Source organism: Zalophus californianus, chromosome 14 (assembly GCF_009762305.2).
Source record: "Zalophus californianus isolate mZalCal1 chromosome 14, mZalCal1.pri.v2, whole genome shotgun sequence".
Classification (NCBI taxonomy): domain Eukaryota; kingdom Metazoa; phylum Chordata; class Mammalia; order Carnivora; family Otariidae; genus Zalophus; species Zalophus californianus.
The window spans coordinates 2,956,360-2,974,822 of NC_045608.1; the positions used below are offsets into that span (position 1 = coordinate 2,956,360).

Here is an 18,463-nt window from a genome sequence, read left to right on the forward strand (position 1 = left end):
ACCCTTTCTCTGCTCCCCCGCCTGCCTTCCTCCGCAAACCTCCACCTTGGCTTGTCTCCCCCTGCACCCACTCTGCTCCCTATATTCCACCTGAGACCCAAGCTCATCGCCATCGCTCTGCGCTTTACTCGTGAGCTCCACCCCCAGCGGCCGCCTCTCTGGCTCTCCGGGTGCGGGGGCCCCCTTTCACCCCACTGCGTTGGCATTTACTCTCCCTGCGTTGTGTGGCTCCCTCCCCAGCTACTTGCACACCTCCGTCCTTCCCATCATCCCCACCTCAGCGAGTGCCCCTCCCCAACCCAGGGCCCACACATCTCACCCTGCTCACCCAGACCCCGGCCACTCTCAAGCCCTGTTTCATCTCCTTGCCACACTTAACCACCACCTGAAAACATACTTTTATAAATGGATTTCTGTGCTGGTGTATGGTTTGACTCTGTGCACCAGAATATAACCGCTCGCGAGGGCGAAGAGCTTCATGGCTACAGCCCCCCAGTGTCTGCAACAGGCTCTGGCTCATACTAAGTGCCCAGCAGTTACTTGTCGGGACCACGCATGCGTGGCTACGTGCGCGAATCCTGTGTGAGGGATGAGATCAGAGCGGTAGGCAGTTGGGAGCCCAAAGCAGGCCTGGGGAGCATCACCCAGTGTCCATTTTGAAAGAACAAACCATTGAAAGTTGTGCTCACAAATCAGTTAAGAGCAAAGTAGTAAATAATGCATCTTGAGAGTGAGCCCTGAGAATTCTTCTCCAACCACAAAACAGGGTGCTGAGATGGGGCAAGTGTGGACTGTCGAGTGTCTGGCTTCCATCCGGCCCAGAAGAACAGAAGAAAGGGGACTCCTTCCCAGAATGATGAGATGACACTGGACAACTTAATGGAAAATCCTTGGGGCCCACTGAGGCATTAAATAGTTGGTTTCCACATGGAGGCCTCCATCGCTGGGACAAGCCCTTGACAAACTGTTCCTTTGTTTTTTTCATGGAAATGTTATGGGCGAAAAAGATGAGCCAGAAAGGTTTTCCCCCAACTGCAGCATTGTCTCTGAGACAAGAAAGTCCAAAGATGGATGATGCTTTTGTATGCAATTATAATGAGGTACTAATTAATGTTTTTGAGTTGACTGGAGTTACAAATGGCTCATGTAGAAGGAGGCTATCTTCCTTTCCCAATGCAGTTCATCACCCTTGCCCTCCACCAGGAAAAACAAAGCCTCCCTTCTCTGGAGATTTTCAAATTCTCGTAACTGAGATCATTAAATAGCGGAAGGAAATTTAAGCTCTGAGAGCTCAGATTTGGTTAATTTGGTGCTGCTGGGCTGGCTATTAGATGCTTAGATCACCCTGAGATCCCGTGAATTGAAGCCAGCGTCCCCAGTGTCTGCCATTAATCCACTGAGCACACTTGCTACCAAATGTCAGGACTTCACACGGGAGGGTCTTCTACCCACTGGACATGGCTGAGAAGCTGACAGTCACAAAACGGTTAATTTCATCTGGGTTGAAAAGACGTGCATTGGCCATACAGCATGCCACGTCTGACAGGAGAGTGAATCCAGATCTCCCCCCTCAAAACCCTCGCAGATGGAAGTCGGGAGCTGGCCTGGATATGAAATGAACAGTTCACCTTTCGATTCCAAGACTGTGTTTGGGATGCGCCTTACTTTTATGTCCATCTCCTGCTTTGCTACCATTTCCTTAACTACTTCCGAGAAGATCAAAATACAGCCTTAAACCAAGAAGCCCTGGGAAATACTACAACAAAACATGATACTAGCTTTTGATGATTTCAAGACTGTTTTTGAAGAGACAGCTCCAGTGAGACACCCGGAAACAAGAGGGAGGGATGCCCTTCATTTTATGTCATGTCTCGGCTGGTTTGTTCCAGAAATAACATGTAGGCACGGCATGTTAGTTTTTGGACCTGGCGGGACTTGAGAAATAGTCACCGAGAGACGGAGGAGTCGGGGCTTGGTGGTGAATTTCCCTGCTTTGTTTCCTTCATTAAAAAAAAAAAATGGTTTTTAACCTACAACAAAATAATACACGCTTACTTCGGGAAACTAGAAAGCCACAGAAAAAAAATGCCTAAGAAAATAAATATCCACCCCTCACCTCATCCCTCCAGTCCATGCACCTGTACCGTTATGTTCCGGGTTATACACACATGCGTAAGTTTTAGTAAAACTGAGGTCATACTGCGTGTAGTACGGCGCCTCCCTCCCTGTCGAGTTACATCATTTATAATATAATTTCTAAAGGTTGCACACACTCCCGTGTTATAACCATGTGATAGCTTCATTAATTAATTGGTTATTTCTGGATATTTGCATTGTTTGAAATCTTAGGTATTACAATTAATTCTGTGATGGCTTTACCCTCTACATAAATCTTTTTAATCACCCCTGACTATGTTTTAAGGATAAATTCCAGAAAGTGAAATTGCTAGGTCAAAGACTATGTTATAATTTTTATTTATAGATATTTTACCTGTATTAGTAAAATTAGTTAATTTCATTTTAAAGTAAAATTTTGATTTTTATTTATTTATGAACTTATAAATGCATATTAATTATTTTATAAATATTTGTAATCAAACGATAAATTGTACAATTTACAAATCATAAATTCATTAAATATATATTCTGTTCATACATATTTTATATTTGTGGTCATTTGTTACGGCAGCCCTCAGAACTAATGGAGCTGGATATCATCCGCGTGCCCCTGCATACACTGTGCACACACTGCTCTCCGTCCACGCTCCGCCCCGGGCTTGCTGACCCTGTGCTTCCAGCTGGGCTCTGCCCTGGGGCCGGGATGGGGTGCTGCTCCCTGCAGGAACCCATGGGAGCCGGGCTGCATGCCTCCCCTAAAGGCTGCAGCTCCTGCCGAGGGTCCTCTCCGGGTTCTGGTCATCACCCCCTCCCCACTCCTTCAGGTAAAGATATGCACCCCTCAAGGTGGCTCTCCCGTGCTCTGCCCACACCTGTATGAACAGCCCTCTTCTCAAAGGTGGAGTGACCATCGGTTTCCTTTGGGACCCTGACTGATAAAGTATGTTGTTGGGAATGGGTGGTGGCTCCGTGGGCAGATCATCATGTTAGGTCTGCTTTTATGTGTGTTCAACATTCTCTACGACGAGACGTTTAAAAATATGACAGGATTTTTTAAAAAAAAAACAGAAGGGTTACTGCAGCCATGGAAACAGACCCTGGAGATACCCTTCAGGAGCATCCCTGCTGCCACCTTCCTTCCTACCATCCTCATGCTTGCAAGATGGCTGTTGGAGTGCCAAGCGTCGTGCCTGAGTTCTGAACATAAAGGGGAGAGATCAAGGGCAGAAGCTGTCTGTCTCTTGTAATGTCACACCTGCAAAATTCTGCATAGAACTTGGACTCATGGTTTGTGTTTTTAGCTGGGCACATCACCTCCTTGAACAAAATCGGGGTTGGTAGTAAGCAAAAAGGAGAGAGCAGGTTTGGGACACCGACAGTGAGTCCACTTGCTGAGAGTCTCACAGCTGGTGGGTCCGTACCAAGCAGCTCTGGCAGGTTGAGGAGGGCACCACAGGGTTCTCAGTGGTCTGGACCGCACCCCAGGATTTGGTGACGCCGGCGCTAAGCCTGACTGGACTCCACCTGCCAGCGCCCTGTTCCAGTGACAACACAGTCTTCCAAATAGCCTCGAGCACCCACGCTCAGGGGGTAATTACAAGCCTCTTGTCATTGCCGTTCAACCGAAAGTAACAGAAGCAGAGGAGAGCATTTGTTTTAAAGATAAGGGTGTCACTTGGAACCAAAGGGCTGGAACCGGCATCTGGGAATTGAACGCCTTTAAAACCCCTGTCCCTGTCCCTGTCCCTGTCTCTGTCCCTGTCCCTGTCTCTGTCCCTGTCCCTGTCCCTGTTTCTGTCCCTGTCCCTCTCTCTGTCCCTGTCCCTGTCCCTGTTTCTGTCCCTGTCCCTGTCCCTGTCTCTGTCCCTGTCTCTGTCTCTGTCCCTGTTTCTGTCCCTGTCCTTGCCTCTGTCCTTGTCCCCATTTCTGTCTCTGTCCCTGTCTCTCTCCATTTCTCATTTTGCCCTTCCATTTGTTGCGTTTTCCCCTCTTCTTCCCAGCTCAAAATTCTCAGAGAAAGATTCTGGTTGCCTGTCGTGGTTCAGATGGTCATTCCTGGACCAACTTATTGTGGCCAGAGGAAGAGATTATGTGTTGTGTTTTATATATATATGTACATATATATTATTTAGTACCCACACATGTAGAAGTCTGCAAAATCAGATAATAAAAAGTGATCTTTGTCATACTGCAGTGCAACCACAATGTGTATGGTTTTACCTGATCGTATTTTACAATTTTTAAAACTTTCTCCAGTGGTAGGGGTCCTAGGGAGCTCCACCTCATTCCTCCATAGGTGGGGCCGGTAAAGCAGGACCCCGCATTTCCTACACAATTGTTTTCTGAATGAGAGTTTGGGAAGATTCCGCGCTCCCGGAGTAAGAGACATTTGCCACTCTCTCAAGCGAGACGAGTTCGCCCCAGGTGTGGAAAGTTGCATGTGGTGCCTGCAGACTTTACTCAGGTCATGTATCAGGTACAAGCTCGGTGTGATGTTAGCTTTCGGGAACTGTCCCAGGTCGAGCTTCCCAGGAGGCAGACCCCAACGCAGAGACTGTCTTGGAAGAAAAGGAAGGGACTCTCAGGGCTCAGGCCGTCACCGGAGAAGGTGGAGGGGTCTGCCTGCAGTTTCCGAGGAATGGCAGCACTGCGTCTCCCTCCTGGAGGGGAATCGGAAGGGCGCCTCCCAGCGTCTGCGGCCAGTCAGACGGCACTGAGCCCCCCTCCTCCCGTTGCTGCATTGCTCACCACACTCATCTGCTCCCCTCCCGGCCGACTTGTCCCTTCTGCCTTTCCTCTGCCTCCTCACACCCAGGTCTCCTCATATGTACAACGGGAATCATAAGAACACGTGTTTCTTAGGATTATGGTGAGGCTAAATCAACAGGAAACACCCAGAATCACGCCTGGCACATAGCTCTCTATAGCATCTGGGATTGTCCTTAGAACCTTGCATATCAGGTTTAAACTCAACCATTTCAGAGTCGCCGCCCCCCTCCTTCCCTCCCTGGTCCCTGGTGCTGTATGAGCCATGTTCCTAGCTTTGGTAAATTTGATGCTTTAACATGGGTCCTCCTTACATATGTGGACCTGCCTTGTTCTGGACAAGCCAGTGATATGCCTGAGCCACCTTGCCTTGACCTCCTGCCTCCCTGGTCACACACACACACACACACACACACACACACACACACACACACACACCATCCAATCTGGAGGCACACCCAGCCACCCTCCTTTTGGGCTCTCACACTCAGGGCACTCTCCCTCTCCCTCTGGCCTGATCCCATGAGTGCCAACAAGCAGAGACAGTTGCTTTGTCCCAGAGTCCGTGGAAATCACTCATACTGGCCAGCCCTAATCCTGCTGCCCCTGGTTAGCCCATTCCTTCCTGCGTGTGAAGGCCACAGTAAAGGCTCCTGCCCACGCTCGCCCCCTTCCCGCTGCCTCCCCTGGTGCTCCCCTGGGGCCCTGGAGGCAGGCCATGCCCCACCCTCTTGCGAACGGTGAGGAAAATCTATCTAGCTGATCCCTTGGTTTTACCCTACCTCAGAGCTTCCGTTAATGCACCGAGAGGAGGGTCTGGAATTTAGTTCAGGCCCCAGGCAAGGTGGAGGGTGGGCAGCAGGGCTCCACATCCCTCTCCTGCATCCAGCTTCAGGCTCTGCTCCAGGCCCTCTCCCTCCAGGTGCCTGATCACCTGACTCCTCATCCAATTCTTTCTGTTCTGATAAGTAAAGTATGCCTCGGGTCCTTCAGGACTTTGCTTCTGATACTTGTCCAGACCTTGCATTTTGAACGTTAAAACCTTTCTGTTTCAAACACTCCTGCTTTGTGATTCAAAAGCTTCAGTTTTCAAGACTTGTTTTCTCTCCCAGGAAATTCAAAAGCCTCCTCAGAAACGGAAAGCCTTTTTGACTCTTTCTTACTGTATTTGGTGGTGAATGTGCCCATCTCCATCCCCAAATCCAATAAGCTCAGAATGGTCTTATTTGCATAAAGAATTATGCATGTATGTGCATGCAAAAAATATATACTTATCAGTTAATATGTTGACATATTATTCTGCCACCAAAACATAAAAAAATTTGCATAAAGGCAGAATCTCAGCTTATGAGGTTATTCAAATAGCTGTTTCCAAACTATTAAAAATATTCTAGAAACAAGTCTTATTTAAGTATTTAAGTCCTATTGATCAAAATTCCATCTCCATTCTACTTATTAAGAAATAACAATTCTTAACTTGGTAACTTATTTCAAATAAATCTGCTAATGTTAAATCTGATGGCTCCGAGGGGAGGAAAATCCCTTGTTGGTTCTGTGACTGAGGACCTGCAAATCAAGTCCCATGAAGAGGAAGAAAGGGTTATTTCTTACGCATATCCGGCGGCGGGGGGGGGGGAGGGGGGCTCACAGAAATAAAATGAGCACCCCAAAGTGGTGGTCAGACCTGCAGTCTTTTACAAAACCCGTTTGAACAAAGGGCAATACATTTGTGGAGAAGGGACAAGCCTGAAGGAAAAGCGTTTTGAGCTTCTTGGGCAGTAACGTGTGGGAAGGTCAATATACATGGGAACTCGAGGTAGATAAGGTTTATTTAGTAAAGTTCATTTGTGCAGGCCAGCTTGACTCTCACGTTCCGGCTTCTCCGTGGCTGTAAAACTCCCCGGGGATGGGGGATTTATGGCCAACCTCATTTCTCAGAAGTGTCTGCTCTTAGATAAGGCAAAGCTCCAAGAAGCCTTCTTTCTGCATCTGTTCGTTCCCAGTGGTCTCCAGCTCAAAATAATCCAGGCACCAAAGGGGCATGTTTTGGGGCCGCATATTCTGGCCCCCTTCAGCTCCCTCGGACCTGGGTGGAACACCTGTCTGACCCCTTAGCATACCTCAGATGATGCTGGATGGGAGCATCATCTCTCCCTGTCCGGGAGAGACAAGAGTGAGATCCGGGGCTCTCGTGAGCACTGGATATTGCGGGGAGGGCACTGCCTGATGGGGAACAAATCCTGTTCAGTACAGAGGGATGTTCTCCGAAAGGATTCTTGAGGATTCTGACAAGAGGGAGGACTGACCGCCAAGAGCTGTAGGCAGCTGTGGGTTCCAGCATACGGGCTTCTACTTTACGGGGGGGAGCCCACAAGGCTGGAAAGTATGGGATGGGGGATATAGTGGTGGTGGGGGTGGTCTGCTGGCTCAGCGGAGACCGGACAGGCCCAGGAAGGACAGGGAAGCTTGGACACAGCGTGGCGAGCAGGCACGTGGTCTGGTTGATCAGTGGGGAAAAGCACATCAGCCCATCCCTGATGAGACCGGGTGGGGATTCGGGAACAGGTGCGCTGGCTTTGGGTGCACCCCAGTCGTGTGGGGAAGGGGGTCCTCTGCAGCAAGTCCTTTCTGGAACGTGAAAGTTGGGGACATTTCTCAACCTCTGTTGTTCTCCAGGAGCTCGGGACTTGGGGGAAGGTCGCTGTTAACCGCACTGAGCACCACGCCTGGGACACGGGTTCACCTGAAACTCGCTGTCAGTGACAGCCCACCCAAGTCACAAATGCAGGTGCCTTTCCAGTCACAGTTGTTGATATGCCTGCTGAGCTTCTAAATGCGTCTAGAGGTCCGGGAAGAGGGGCCAGAAAAGGACAGAGGGAAGGAAGCCTTCTTAGTGGCTGGAAATCAGCAGATCTTTAGACTTTGTAAGCGGTTTTTCCAGGTATTTCTAAAATGGAGGAACGGGCACCAAAAACCAAGACAAGCTCCTCATGCAGAATGACTAGGCTCCTGGCTCCCCGGTTTCTTGGGGATGTCTGGTTGCTAACCTTTCTGGTTTGGGGAAATACTTAGCATATTTTTATATGAGATGCTAAAGAAGAAAATCCATTTTTAGTGGAGTGCGCTCCTTCTGATTGCAGAGACTTTGGGCCGTGCACGGTGATTCCAGGCCCTCTCCGGAGAAAGGCTGCACCACCCTTTTTTCCTTCCTACAGAGAAAGCTTTTGTGATTTAGCCGAATCGAATACATTTTTGGAAAGACGTTTCTTAGTCTGGATTTTTCAAGGCCTACCCACTAGTCTGAAAGAAGTAGATTGTAAGGTAATCTCTTTAAAATAGATGCAGTCAGAGATAAAGGTGAGGTCACGCCTTTGAACTAAAGGACACCCCCACCTTCTCTGTATTCACTTGTGCCAGAGGTTCCTTTAGAGTCTGTGAGATTCTCTTAGAAACTGCTTGTCCTCCCTTTTGGCCATGGTTTCTATTCTGAGAATCCTGGGGCTTCGCTGCTCTGTCCCTTGTGTCCTCGCTGACTCTGGCCCCAAGGGCTCTGTGTGGCTTGGCTCCAGGCAGGGGAGGGAGCTCCGTTTGTTCTTGGCTAGGCTGCAGGCCCCAGGAGCAAGAGCAGGGGGCCTGACTTTGCTCTCCCAGGAACTCCTCGCTGGAGGAAAGGGGGCGTGGCTACCTAGGCCATAGGAAGACAGAAGAAAACCACCCCCACCGGGAAGCAGGGAGGGTGTCCCCATGTCCTGCTTAGGGATTCAATTCGCCATCTAAAACCAGGACCATCTGATCACCAGACCTGCAGAGGCTGGCTTTCCCTAACCTCACGCGGCGGTGCTCACACCTGCCTGTGCGCGTGACTCGGTGTATCACGCTCAAGCAGGCCGCACGCGGGGAGTTCCCACCGATAACTGACCACAAGGGGTTTTTGTTTTAAACACTATTTGTAGAGGCCAAACAGGAGGCAAGAAGGAACTTTGCTGTATCTTCTGATGAATGTAAATTCTTCCTTGTTCCTCACCAAACTCTGACTCATGGATCCCTCCCAAAAAGAGTTCAGTTTCCCAAGACCTTGCAACGTGAACAATGACCTGTTTACACATCCGGGGCGACCATGAGAACTTCCAGAGTGGCCGAGATCACATATACATCGTCAGTACGCTTCCTCGCTTTGTCGTGTCTTCCAGGGTCTGTCGGGTGTTCCCCCGGTGGGAATGAACATTTTAGTAGGAGATTCAGGGGAAAACCCATGTGATCTTTGACTCAGTCTTTAATTCAGATGCTGCAGGGTGAGAAGTACTAATGGATACACTGCACTGGCTGAGAGCTTGTATAGAAATGAGATCTTGGGCAGGGAAGGTGAGCCGTGTCTGGATGGCCTTAAAAGTAAACTAAAACCTTGTGGAAAACATTTCTCTTGGCATTAAAAGGTACCCAGTGGTTGGTAATAAGTAGGATGCCTGGGGCTGCAGAGCCTACTAACAGCATATCTTAATGGCCACGACACCTGCAGACCGTCTCTTGATGTGCAACCTCCTTGTCTCTTTTGATAATGGACCCCCCCCGCCCCGGTTTTTAACTGGGTGCATAGCTGCTAGGAGTGAAGCCTGCATTTCCATGTGTCCCTGGCAACTGGGTGTGGGACACAGTGTGTGAGTTGAGGTGGGAATTGTCCTGAAAGAAAGCAGATAGGTAAGTCTCTGTTCCTGCCTTCCTTCCACCCTCCTGCAACTTGGAAATCAGGTGTGATGGCAGCACGTGGGCAGCCACCCTGCTGCGTGAGGTAGAGGTGGCCATGTACTGGGGGGGAAAGACAAGAGGATGGAGGGTCCGAGTTCCTGTCCCCCCCCGGGAACACCACACGTGTGGTTAATCCCTGGACTTGGGAGAGAAAACACACGTTTCTCTCCTGCTTATACCACTGTTACCTTGAATTTCTGATCAAGTACAACCAGGTGTAATCCTCAGTGACATCCTCTGGTTGTCTATACCTGCGTAGAGTTGGTCCCTCTCACTATTTCATGGTCAAAGAGTTTAAATGCCACCACCTCTGGAAATCAACTGAGAAGTAAAATTGCACATCTTGTGGGAAGTGAGGGGTTTCCTGATGTGGATGGACAGGTGCTGGGGAGTGACCTGAACCACAGGCTGGGTCCCTGGCGGCTTAGAACCAGGTAGCTGGCAAGGGTGAGACAGCCTCCAAGGACCACGGGACAGACGTTGCAGACCAGAGGAAGGAGAAGCTCTGGGGAGCACTGACCAAGTCCTGGGCATTGTCTTGCTTGTTATTTACTTGTTGGTGGGAACTATTTCTTGGCCCTGCACTTAGAGTTTCAGTTCTGCCGGCATAGATCAAGCGTGTTAAACATCAGGTGAATTTAACCTACCTTCTTCCTTCTGGATTCACTTTTCAATACGAAGTCATCATCTAGCCTCTTCTCAGATGTTCGTTTTCTGTCGAATTCCAGTCCCTATCCAGAGGGACCCTTTAAGGCAGTAGCTGTCCTGTCGGTCTTGGTGGCAGTGTTGGGTCGCTGGAGAGCTCAGGCCTGGGTGCCTCCAGCCCCGAGAGCTGATGTGACTGGTCAGGAATGAGGCCCGGGCACCACGATTTGTGTAGGGAGGCCTTCTGTGTGTCATTCCCACACGGGCCCCCTGACTTTCCAAGAGGACACTGGGTCAGAAGGGAAGTGAGGGTGGGCCGTGGGGAGACACAGGCAGTGGGAGGAAGAAGACACTGTGTCTTCATAGGAAAAATGCGTAAAGAGCAACTCTCCGGACACCGTTGAGAGCTACAGATCAATGACAGGCAGGCAGGTTCAGCTCCCAAGCACCGGCTGCCAGCTGAGCCCGCACAGTCTGCTCGGTAAAGCTGGAGATGCCAGGAAGCTGCCCATCCAGCAGGCCCTGTGGCACAGCACCCCGGGGAAAGTGGGGAAGGGGCAAGGGCGGAGCTAACCCAAGATGCAGGCCCAGAAGCCAAGAGGAAGCGGCGCCTCTTTGCCGCAAAACACGGCACCCCATTCTGTGCATTTCCTCCCTGTATTCGGAGGTCATGGTGCCTCGGTACTCTCTGGAGACTTACTCCTGGATCATTCAAACATGGGCCTCAGCAAACTGAAACCGATACACAAAATGTTGAAACATAGAGTTAACTGAGTATGAAACTGGAGCCGTGTACAATGCTTGTGGGAAAGCACAGTTTCACGTCTACACTTTGGCATTAACTTGGTGATTGTGCATAAACCGCCCTTCAGGAGATGCTCGAGCGTCAGTACCTGTGTGTTCAGGGCTGGGACTGGGGTCGGGGGGGGGTGGTTTCTCTTGGATGCTGGTCACAACATGAACATGAACATACAGCGGCTATGTCCGTGGGCTGACGGTGACACACTTTATTCTGTGGACTCCCTTCTGTGGACACGTTGGACTTTAGTTGCTGGTTTTGAACAATGAGTTACAGGTCATCAGAAGGCAGGTGGGACGTGTCTGCTGTGCGGCTTGCCTCTAAGTCCCATAGCGGCTAATACCCCTCTCTCCCCGCCTCCCCCTGCCCGGCCCCCAGGAGCCCCCAGAAGCTCTTGCGCTCAGGAGCTGATCTGGTAGACACATCCAGGATGTTCTCTGGAAGTCCTGACAGGTTTTGGACGAGGTTCTGCCTTATAACTGTTGTTTATCAGTGATTCCATTGAAATTGGCGTGATGTGAACCGGACTGGCCCCACTGGCCCAGAACTCTGTCTCTGGTATTCACCCAGGTCCGTGCGTCCGCGGTGGCCCCGGGCGAGCGCGTGACACCACCAGGCGAGTGCCCTTACTCCCTGATGCTTCCCTCGAGGTTCTGGACGAGGTTCTGATAGGTGTCTCTTTCCGCCTGCCACGAGTGACACCTTCTCACATACTCCCTTCCATTGGCCACAATTTCTTTTTCCAACGCAGGATCATGAACCAGTCTCTTTGCTAATTGAACAAACTCCTGCAAAGAAGGAGGTGGAAGAGAAACGGGTGTAAATAATTGGCCAACGGGGATTTGCAAACGCCTGTGCCTGGGTTAGCTCCCAGCCCCTCCCTCGTCGGCCTCCCGTGCTCTGGGGGCACGGCCCTTAGGGGGATGAGGTGGAGACAGGACAGTGCCCGGCTCTGGCCCACATGGTGGGAACGTTAATCCTCTTATGCTCCCGACTGGGTCAAGGAGAAAGCCCCCCACTCTCCTCTCTGCCGAGGGAGGACAGTGGGGTCGGACCGGCCACACATCATCACCATCAGCAGCCTCCATCACGTGCCTGCTGTCCGGAAGTCAGCATGGGGGGATTTGATGATGGGGTTTGTGCCCTCTGTCTTCACCGTGTGCCCCGCGGTGGCTCTAAGTGGTGCCCCATACGCAACATGCCACAATTTCCAGATCAAAACATACGACTAGTCAGGCGAAGCAGGATAAACAAAGCCACAAATAACTTCACATCAGCTCAGATACGAGTTTGCTGCCAAGTGAGTTTTGGCACCAAACTCCCAAAAAATCAAATTGCTTTTCAGGCGCTTTTTGGATTTTGGTATTGCAGAAAGGGACTGGGACTCTGGGCTGTCCCATGAGCCCATTCTCAGACAGAGAAACTGGAGCAGAGAGCGGATGGATTCACCACCCGTGACAACCAAGAGGCTACAGAGAGCCCCGTCCAAATGGGAAAGGGAATGCATCCCACCTGCATGTGTCCTGCAGAAATAGGAGGTTGTCTCCAAATGCTCAACTGTGATACTTCGTCATTTAATTTTTATGTTGTCGATTTTTCTATAAAAAAAATGTGTGGCCATCACAACCTAACTCCAGGAGACAGAGACCGTGGGGGCTGCATCAGCACCATGCCCACCACACTCCCGCGTCCCGTGCACCTCATGGTTCCTGTTCGTCCCCCTCATTCCCTGCAGGCCCGGCACGTGGCACACTGCGCCCCCTTGCTCCCCGCACGCTCGCCATCATGCCCCAGCTTCCTGCGTGGGGCTCTGCTGCCACAAGGGCCCTTCCCTGCGGGGCACCTCGTCCGTCGGGGCCGGCCCCATCCTCGCTGGGCAGAACCTGTGAGAGTCCCAGGAGCCGATCCCTACGACATCCGACGGGGGTGGTGCCCGTGGTGCTTGGGAAGAGGCTGTGCGGCCCTATCCCAGAGCCACCCTGCCTGGCCCCCAAACCCCACGTGTGGCTTGGACCCTTTCCCTCCCAGCTTCTACCTCCAGGACCTCACTCAGTGCATAGCAGGGCCTCAGGGAGAGTTCTGTAACTCATCTGGTGCATGAGGGACCCAGTTCCCCTGCCTCGTCTTGCAGAGACAGAACCCACTATGCTTGTCCTGGCACACGAAGCCCAGACTCTTCTTTCTGGCTGGTGAGACCCTCGCTCCCGAGATACCTGAGGACCCCCAGCCTTCTCTTGTGTCTGGAAGGCAAGACGTCCCCAGCTAGGACTACGCCGCCTCGGACATGACCTTGCTGGGAATGTCGCTGCCGTGTGACAGCCCCATCCCTCACACGCTCAGAGAGGGGACAGGCCTCATCCAGAGCAGATGTCTAACTGGTAGCTGCCCAGCAGATCTTCCCCTGGATGGTTGGACGGTGGGATAGGCCCACAGAGCATCTAAACTAACAGCCGACTGAATTATCAACATTTACAAATGGGCACAATCCAAGTATACTTTGGGAATTCCAGCCTCTCTTCAAACACAGCAAGGGCTGTGACTTGGGCCTGTGGGCCCAGGGCAGCCGGCAATGGGCCCTGTGCGGGCCCTTCGCTCACCCGGGGCACGTGGTCTCCCGCGTGGGCCCCAGACACGAGAGCACGAGCCGCCTGGCCTCACGGGAGCCTTTCTCAAACCCACTTCTTCTCTGTTCTCCCCCCACACCTCCCACAGCCATACTGACTGACCACACGCCTCTTCCCTCAAGACCTCCCTGCTACTGTCGGGGCTGACCAAGGCATTAACCGGATTAGCCTTGATCTTTCACCTTCTATGGCCAGACTCGGAGCCGCCAGGAGCCCTGGGAGACAGTGCCTGCACACAGAGCTAGCTTGGCCACGAACCTGAACCTGACGGCCAGAAGGCGTGGGCTCTCAGGACACCGTGCGTGGGCAGCAGCCTGTCCCCGACCGTGCCTATGATGCATAGGTTGTCATGGGGTGTGAAGATGGGGCCGCAGGGCGCCACAGGCACCGGGAAGGGGACAGGGAGCGAGGGCCCAGGCACGGACCACCACGGAGTATGGGCTACACTCTCAGAGGGAAGGTCAGGACTCTGCCCCCGCTGTTGGTTTAGTTTTATACAAAGGTTCACAAAATAAGAGGATAAGGGATGCCCTTTGACAACCACTGAGGTCCTTCAGGCAAAGCCTGTGTGAGGTTTGTTTGCTGTTTCGAAGGGTAAGGTGGCGGGGGGGGTCTGGCAGGTGTGAGCGATTGGCGACCTTCCCTCTTCCTATCCGGTTCCTCTGTCATCTCCGTCAGGGACGGAGAGCTCACACTGAGCTGCCGACTCCAGATCCGCCTCAGACGGCAGCGCATTCACAGCTTACACGCGTGCATCACCCTGGGTAGGCTGGCTCTCTGGCCCGCGAGTCCCCCTTTAGCAAGTGAAATGCTGCTCCGGATCCGTATCGGAATACAGATTTGAAATCAACCTTCCACACTCTGGCAGCCAGCCAGCGGTTCGTGCACCTGAGCCCCTCGTTCGCGGTGCCTCTAACCACGTGCCTGGCTTATTTAAAATGCATTTTGTTTTGGAGGCAGGCTTCCCACCCTGCGCTCGGTCGAGTCCGGTCGTGAGCGTAAAGACAAAACAAAGCTGCCTGTGACAGCCGCGTCTTAGTGCACTTTTCAGTGTGTTAAAAAACGCAGCCTCCCCCCATGTGAAATCTAAAGTGCTCTCTTTTTTTTAAACATCCTTTGTGACACCAGCGTTCATGTTTTAGAATCAAAATAAGTCCCTGACTTTGTGTGGCGCGGCGCCGTGTCTGGGAGCGGGGGTGACGCGACCCTGTCGGGGTTGGGGGGACACTCGTCGGCAAGTGTCAGAAGGAATCCCTTGCCGGACACTCTGTAAGACAGCCAGCATGCTTCTGTCCTCGTGTTCGGACACACTGACAAAGTCAGAGCCTCTGGAGTTGAGCTACAAAATAAACAGACGCTGTGTTTGGGGAGATGAAAATAAAATCTCTCTGCCAGAGTGGAGGCAACACTGTCTGACCTAAAAGCCTGGTGGGCGTTGATTTCCAGGCTCACAGAAGGTGGCAAAAAGCAATAAGCCTTTGTTTGGAGAAGCGACAATAACTCCCGTCTGCTCTTCTGGTCCTGATCCTCTCTGGCTCACAGGCGTTGCTGCCGAAAGGGAAGGGTTAGTGGCCAGGATGCCTTTGGCTGGACAGTCGCACGGGAGCCAGCGCCCCAGGCCACAGGGAAAAGAGGTGAGCATGGTCAGAGCAAGAGAAAGGGAAAGGGAAAGCTGTCTCGGATGAAGCATCCGCTGCAGGAATCTGAAAACTGAATTTTCAATTATTTGACTCGACTATAATTTTTAAGTATAAATCCCTATACTCTTGAATATAACATATGCTTAATAAAGATGCTGGTAGACAGCACCTAATTTTTAAAGACTCAAAGGACAAAACTCAGGCCTAAGAGACTTATTTCCTGCCACCGGATGGTAGGTGGCAGCTGCGGCCGTGTCTCTCCCGTGGTGACAACAGGTCCGGAGCCCCGGCCATGTGCCGTGAACACACAGCCCTGTGTGTCCCTTCGTCTGCCCCCATCACCCCTCCAGGAGGCAGCAGGGATGATGAGCTCAGAGCCACACGCCCTGCCCGCCTTCCCCAAGGGCCAACTGCAGGCAGACACAACGGGCAGACTCCAGACCGCTTCACGCACTTCCTGGAGGTCCCCACACACGCGTGTGCCTTGGCCTTGCCCGCCCTCTGCTGCACCATCCCATATATTATTTTGAAACGCATGTGGATGTGCACGCATACGCACAAGCACTGGCTTATTCTGTACATTGTTTTGTATTACAATGATCAGATATATGGCAATCTTCTGAAAACCAGTAGGTGTCCTAGAAGTCTAAGATTGTATCTGAAGAGCCCCTGCTTGGAGATCAGAAACCCAAGCATCTCAGAGGTGACCTGACATGCTCAAGGCCATGCCGCTCGTCGGAGGCAGAGTCAGGAACAGGAGCAGGTCTTGGGTTTGGGTCTCTGTTCTAGGTTTTTCCAAGTCACACAGGTGCCCCTGTGGCCACAGCTGACACGCTGCACACAGGGCTCCCGCCACTGGGAGGGGGCGCTGGGCACTGGCCAAAAGACGGGAACCCCGGACTGGTGAGGGCAACGCCGATGGAAACCGTTCCAGACAAACCCTTCCTTACCTGTGGGTCTGAAAACAACAGCCCTGTGACCTCATGCTTCACCACTGCCGCGTTCCCGGGGATGTGCCTTGCCAGCACGGGGACTTCCAGATCCATCGCCTGGGGACGGGAGAGAGGAGACAGGTGGGCAGTGGTGGTCAAGAGCTTCTCTGGCCGGATGAGCCCGGGTGGGGGAGAGTAACATCTATGCCCTCCGGACCTCCGGAACCTCACCCGATCGAAACATTCCACTCTCAAAGTACATACTGCATTGTAATTACTTACTGTTGCCGGTTCTGGAGAGCTCTATCCCGCAAAACTTTGACGTGATTACCGCAATGTCACGAAGAAACCCCCTCTCTCCAAATGTGCACTTGACACTTGTGCAGTGACAGTTTGCAGAACACATCCTTAATTATCCTCATTACTCCCCCGATGAGTCATTTTCCCCCAGCACAAGCCATGTGAACAGAGCAGGAGGATTGGGCATGTCTCTCTGGCACGCAGACAAGAGTAAGAAGGAGCATGATTTATCACCCCGATTATTCGCTAAGCAGGCTTTCTGTTCCCCACGGTCTGGATCAGCACACGGCATCCACAGCCCAGCACAAACTGGCATCAAGACCTCAAAAGAGGCCCAAGAGCCCAGCGGGCAGAGCCGGCCTCACGTCCCCGGCAAGGCAGCATCTCTCTGGTTCTCTTGTGGTTTTGGGGAGCCTGACCTGGAAGGCTCTACTTTGGCCTCCTACATTGAGCCTCCTGGGGCTACTTGGACCTGGGACCACTCACCCCTCCTACGGCAGGTGCCCTTCAGCACATAAGAGGGACATCCCTTTGCAACTTGGTGTCCACGGGCAGGACTGGCTGGCGCCAACAGCAGACCAATAATCTGGCTGTTACTCTACGGAAGTATGTTTTAGGCACTCTGATTCTGCCTGTGGCATCTCCCTTCATGTAATAAACATTCGGTCACGAAGGAGTGACATTCCATTTTCAGAAATGTAAAGTTACCCACCTGCAGCCGCAGCCAGAAGCTCTGTGACACAGAGGACTTCCTCTGGCGGGTGCTCCAGCGACACCCAAGCACCCAGAGCACGGTGTGACACACAGTAGATGCTCAGTAAACATAGTGGAGCCGATGCCCTAGAAGCATCTATACTGAATGAATCCCGAGTCAGTGCTGTCCACTGCAGCCACCGTAACCGCCAGCCGTTGTCTCGGTAGGCTTGTCTGGTTTTCTCTTTCTTCATCCCCTACATCATCCCAGTCTACTTGGAGTTTAAGATCTAGGCCCTAGAGAATGCAGAGCTGGCAACACCCTTGCTGTCGGCACGCCTCTGAGTCTATTCTGTTCCCACCATCGGGGAAAGTGGGAGAGCTGGTTTGACGTATGGATCAGAGTCCCCGCCGTCCTGCTCTTCGCCAGCCGCCCAGCTGCTTCTCCAGCGCAGCGACGATGGGTCTCTCTCTGTCAGGATCTCTTGTTGGTGTTTCAAGAGCATGGACGGTCTTCAAGTCAGATATTCCGTTGTCATTCCACGGTCTGGGTCGTGGGATGGTCTTCGGTGGTCATCACACCTGGGAACGAGGCAGCTCACAGCACAGGGGAAAAGTAACCTGAAATGGCCACATCCCAGCGCCAGAGTCACAAGGGCTTTCAGACTCCTGGGTGGGAGTCGGGTGGGCCCCGGTTCTGACACACTGCAGGTGCAGTCTGGCATCCTGGAAGACAGCATGGGGCCAGGATCAAGAGGCCTTGGTCTTGAATGAAGATCTTGGTCTTACTGTCTTTGCTCTGGGCCCACACGGTGGGTGGGTGTCACCCTCAGAGTGCAGCACTATCACTTGGAGTGATGAGGAACCCTGACCGGGCTCCCACCCCACCCTGCTCTGCCCCACAATCAGGCATTCATGAAAGTTGCTCCCATGATTCCCCTGGGCAGCCCAGGAACCACTGAGGTAGCAAGCGCACTGATGTGGTCCTGGATGTCTCCCTGGGTCTTGGTTGCATCTTTTGGAAATGAGGGACTAAACTCTCCTCTCCGCAGCACATGAAAAATTCAGATGTCATTTTGCACAAATACCCTTATGTGGTTTGTGGCGTAAGCTGACTAGCACCTCAGCTACATCAGTTACGAGGTCATAACATAATTATGGTGAGTGATGCTAGCAGTCATATGGCTTGTCTCTCCACTTGTC

At 52.1% G+C, this 18,463-nt stretch overlaps 1 protein-coding gene across 1 annotated transcript in view; it reads right to left on the reverse strand.

Moving 5' to 3' along the window:
- Positions 1-11,264: 11,264 nt before the first annotated feature.
- GLT1D1 (glycosyltransferase 1 domain containing 1) overlaps positions 11,265-18,463 on the reverse strand; it is a 79,577-nt gene continuing 72,378 nt past the window's right edge. Inside the window, exons 11-12 of the mRNA XM_027576248.2 lie at positions 16,286-16,384; positions 11,265-11,859 (exon numbers count right to left, since the gene is read on the reverse strand). Coding sequence (XP_027432049.1) covers positions 11,698-11,859; positions 16,286-16,384 — 261 coding nt within the window. The 3' untranslated portion in view covers positions 11,265-11,697. The remainder of the gene's footprint in view (positions 11,860-16,285; positions 16,385-18,463) is intronic.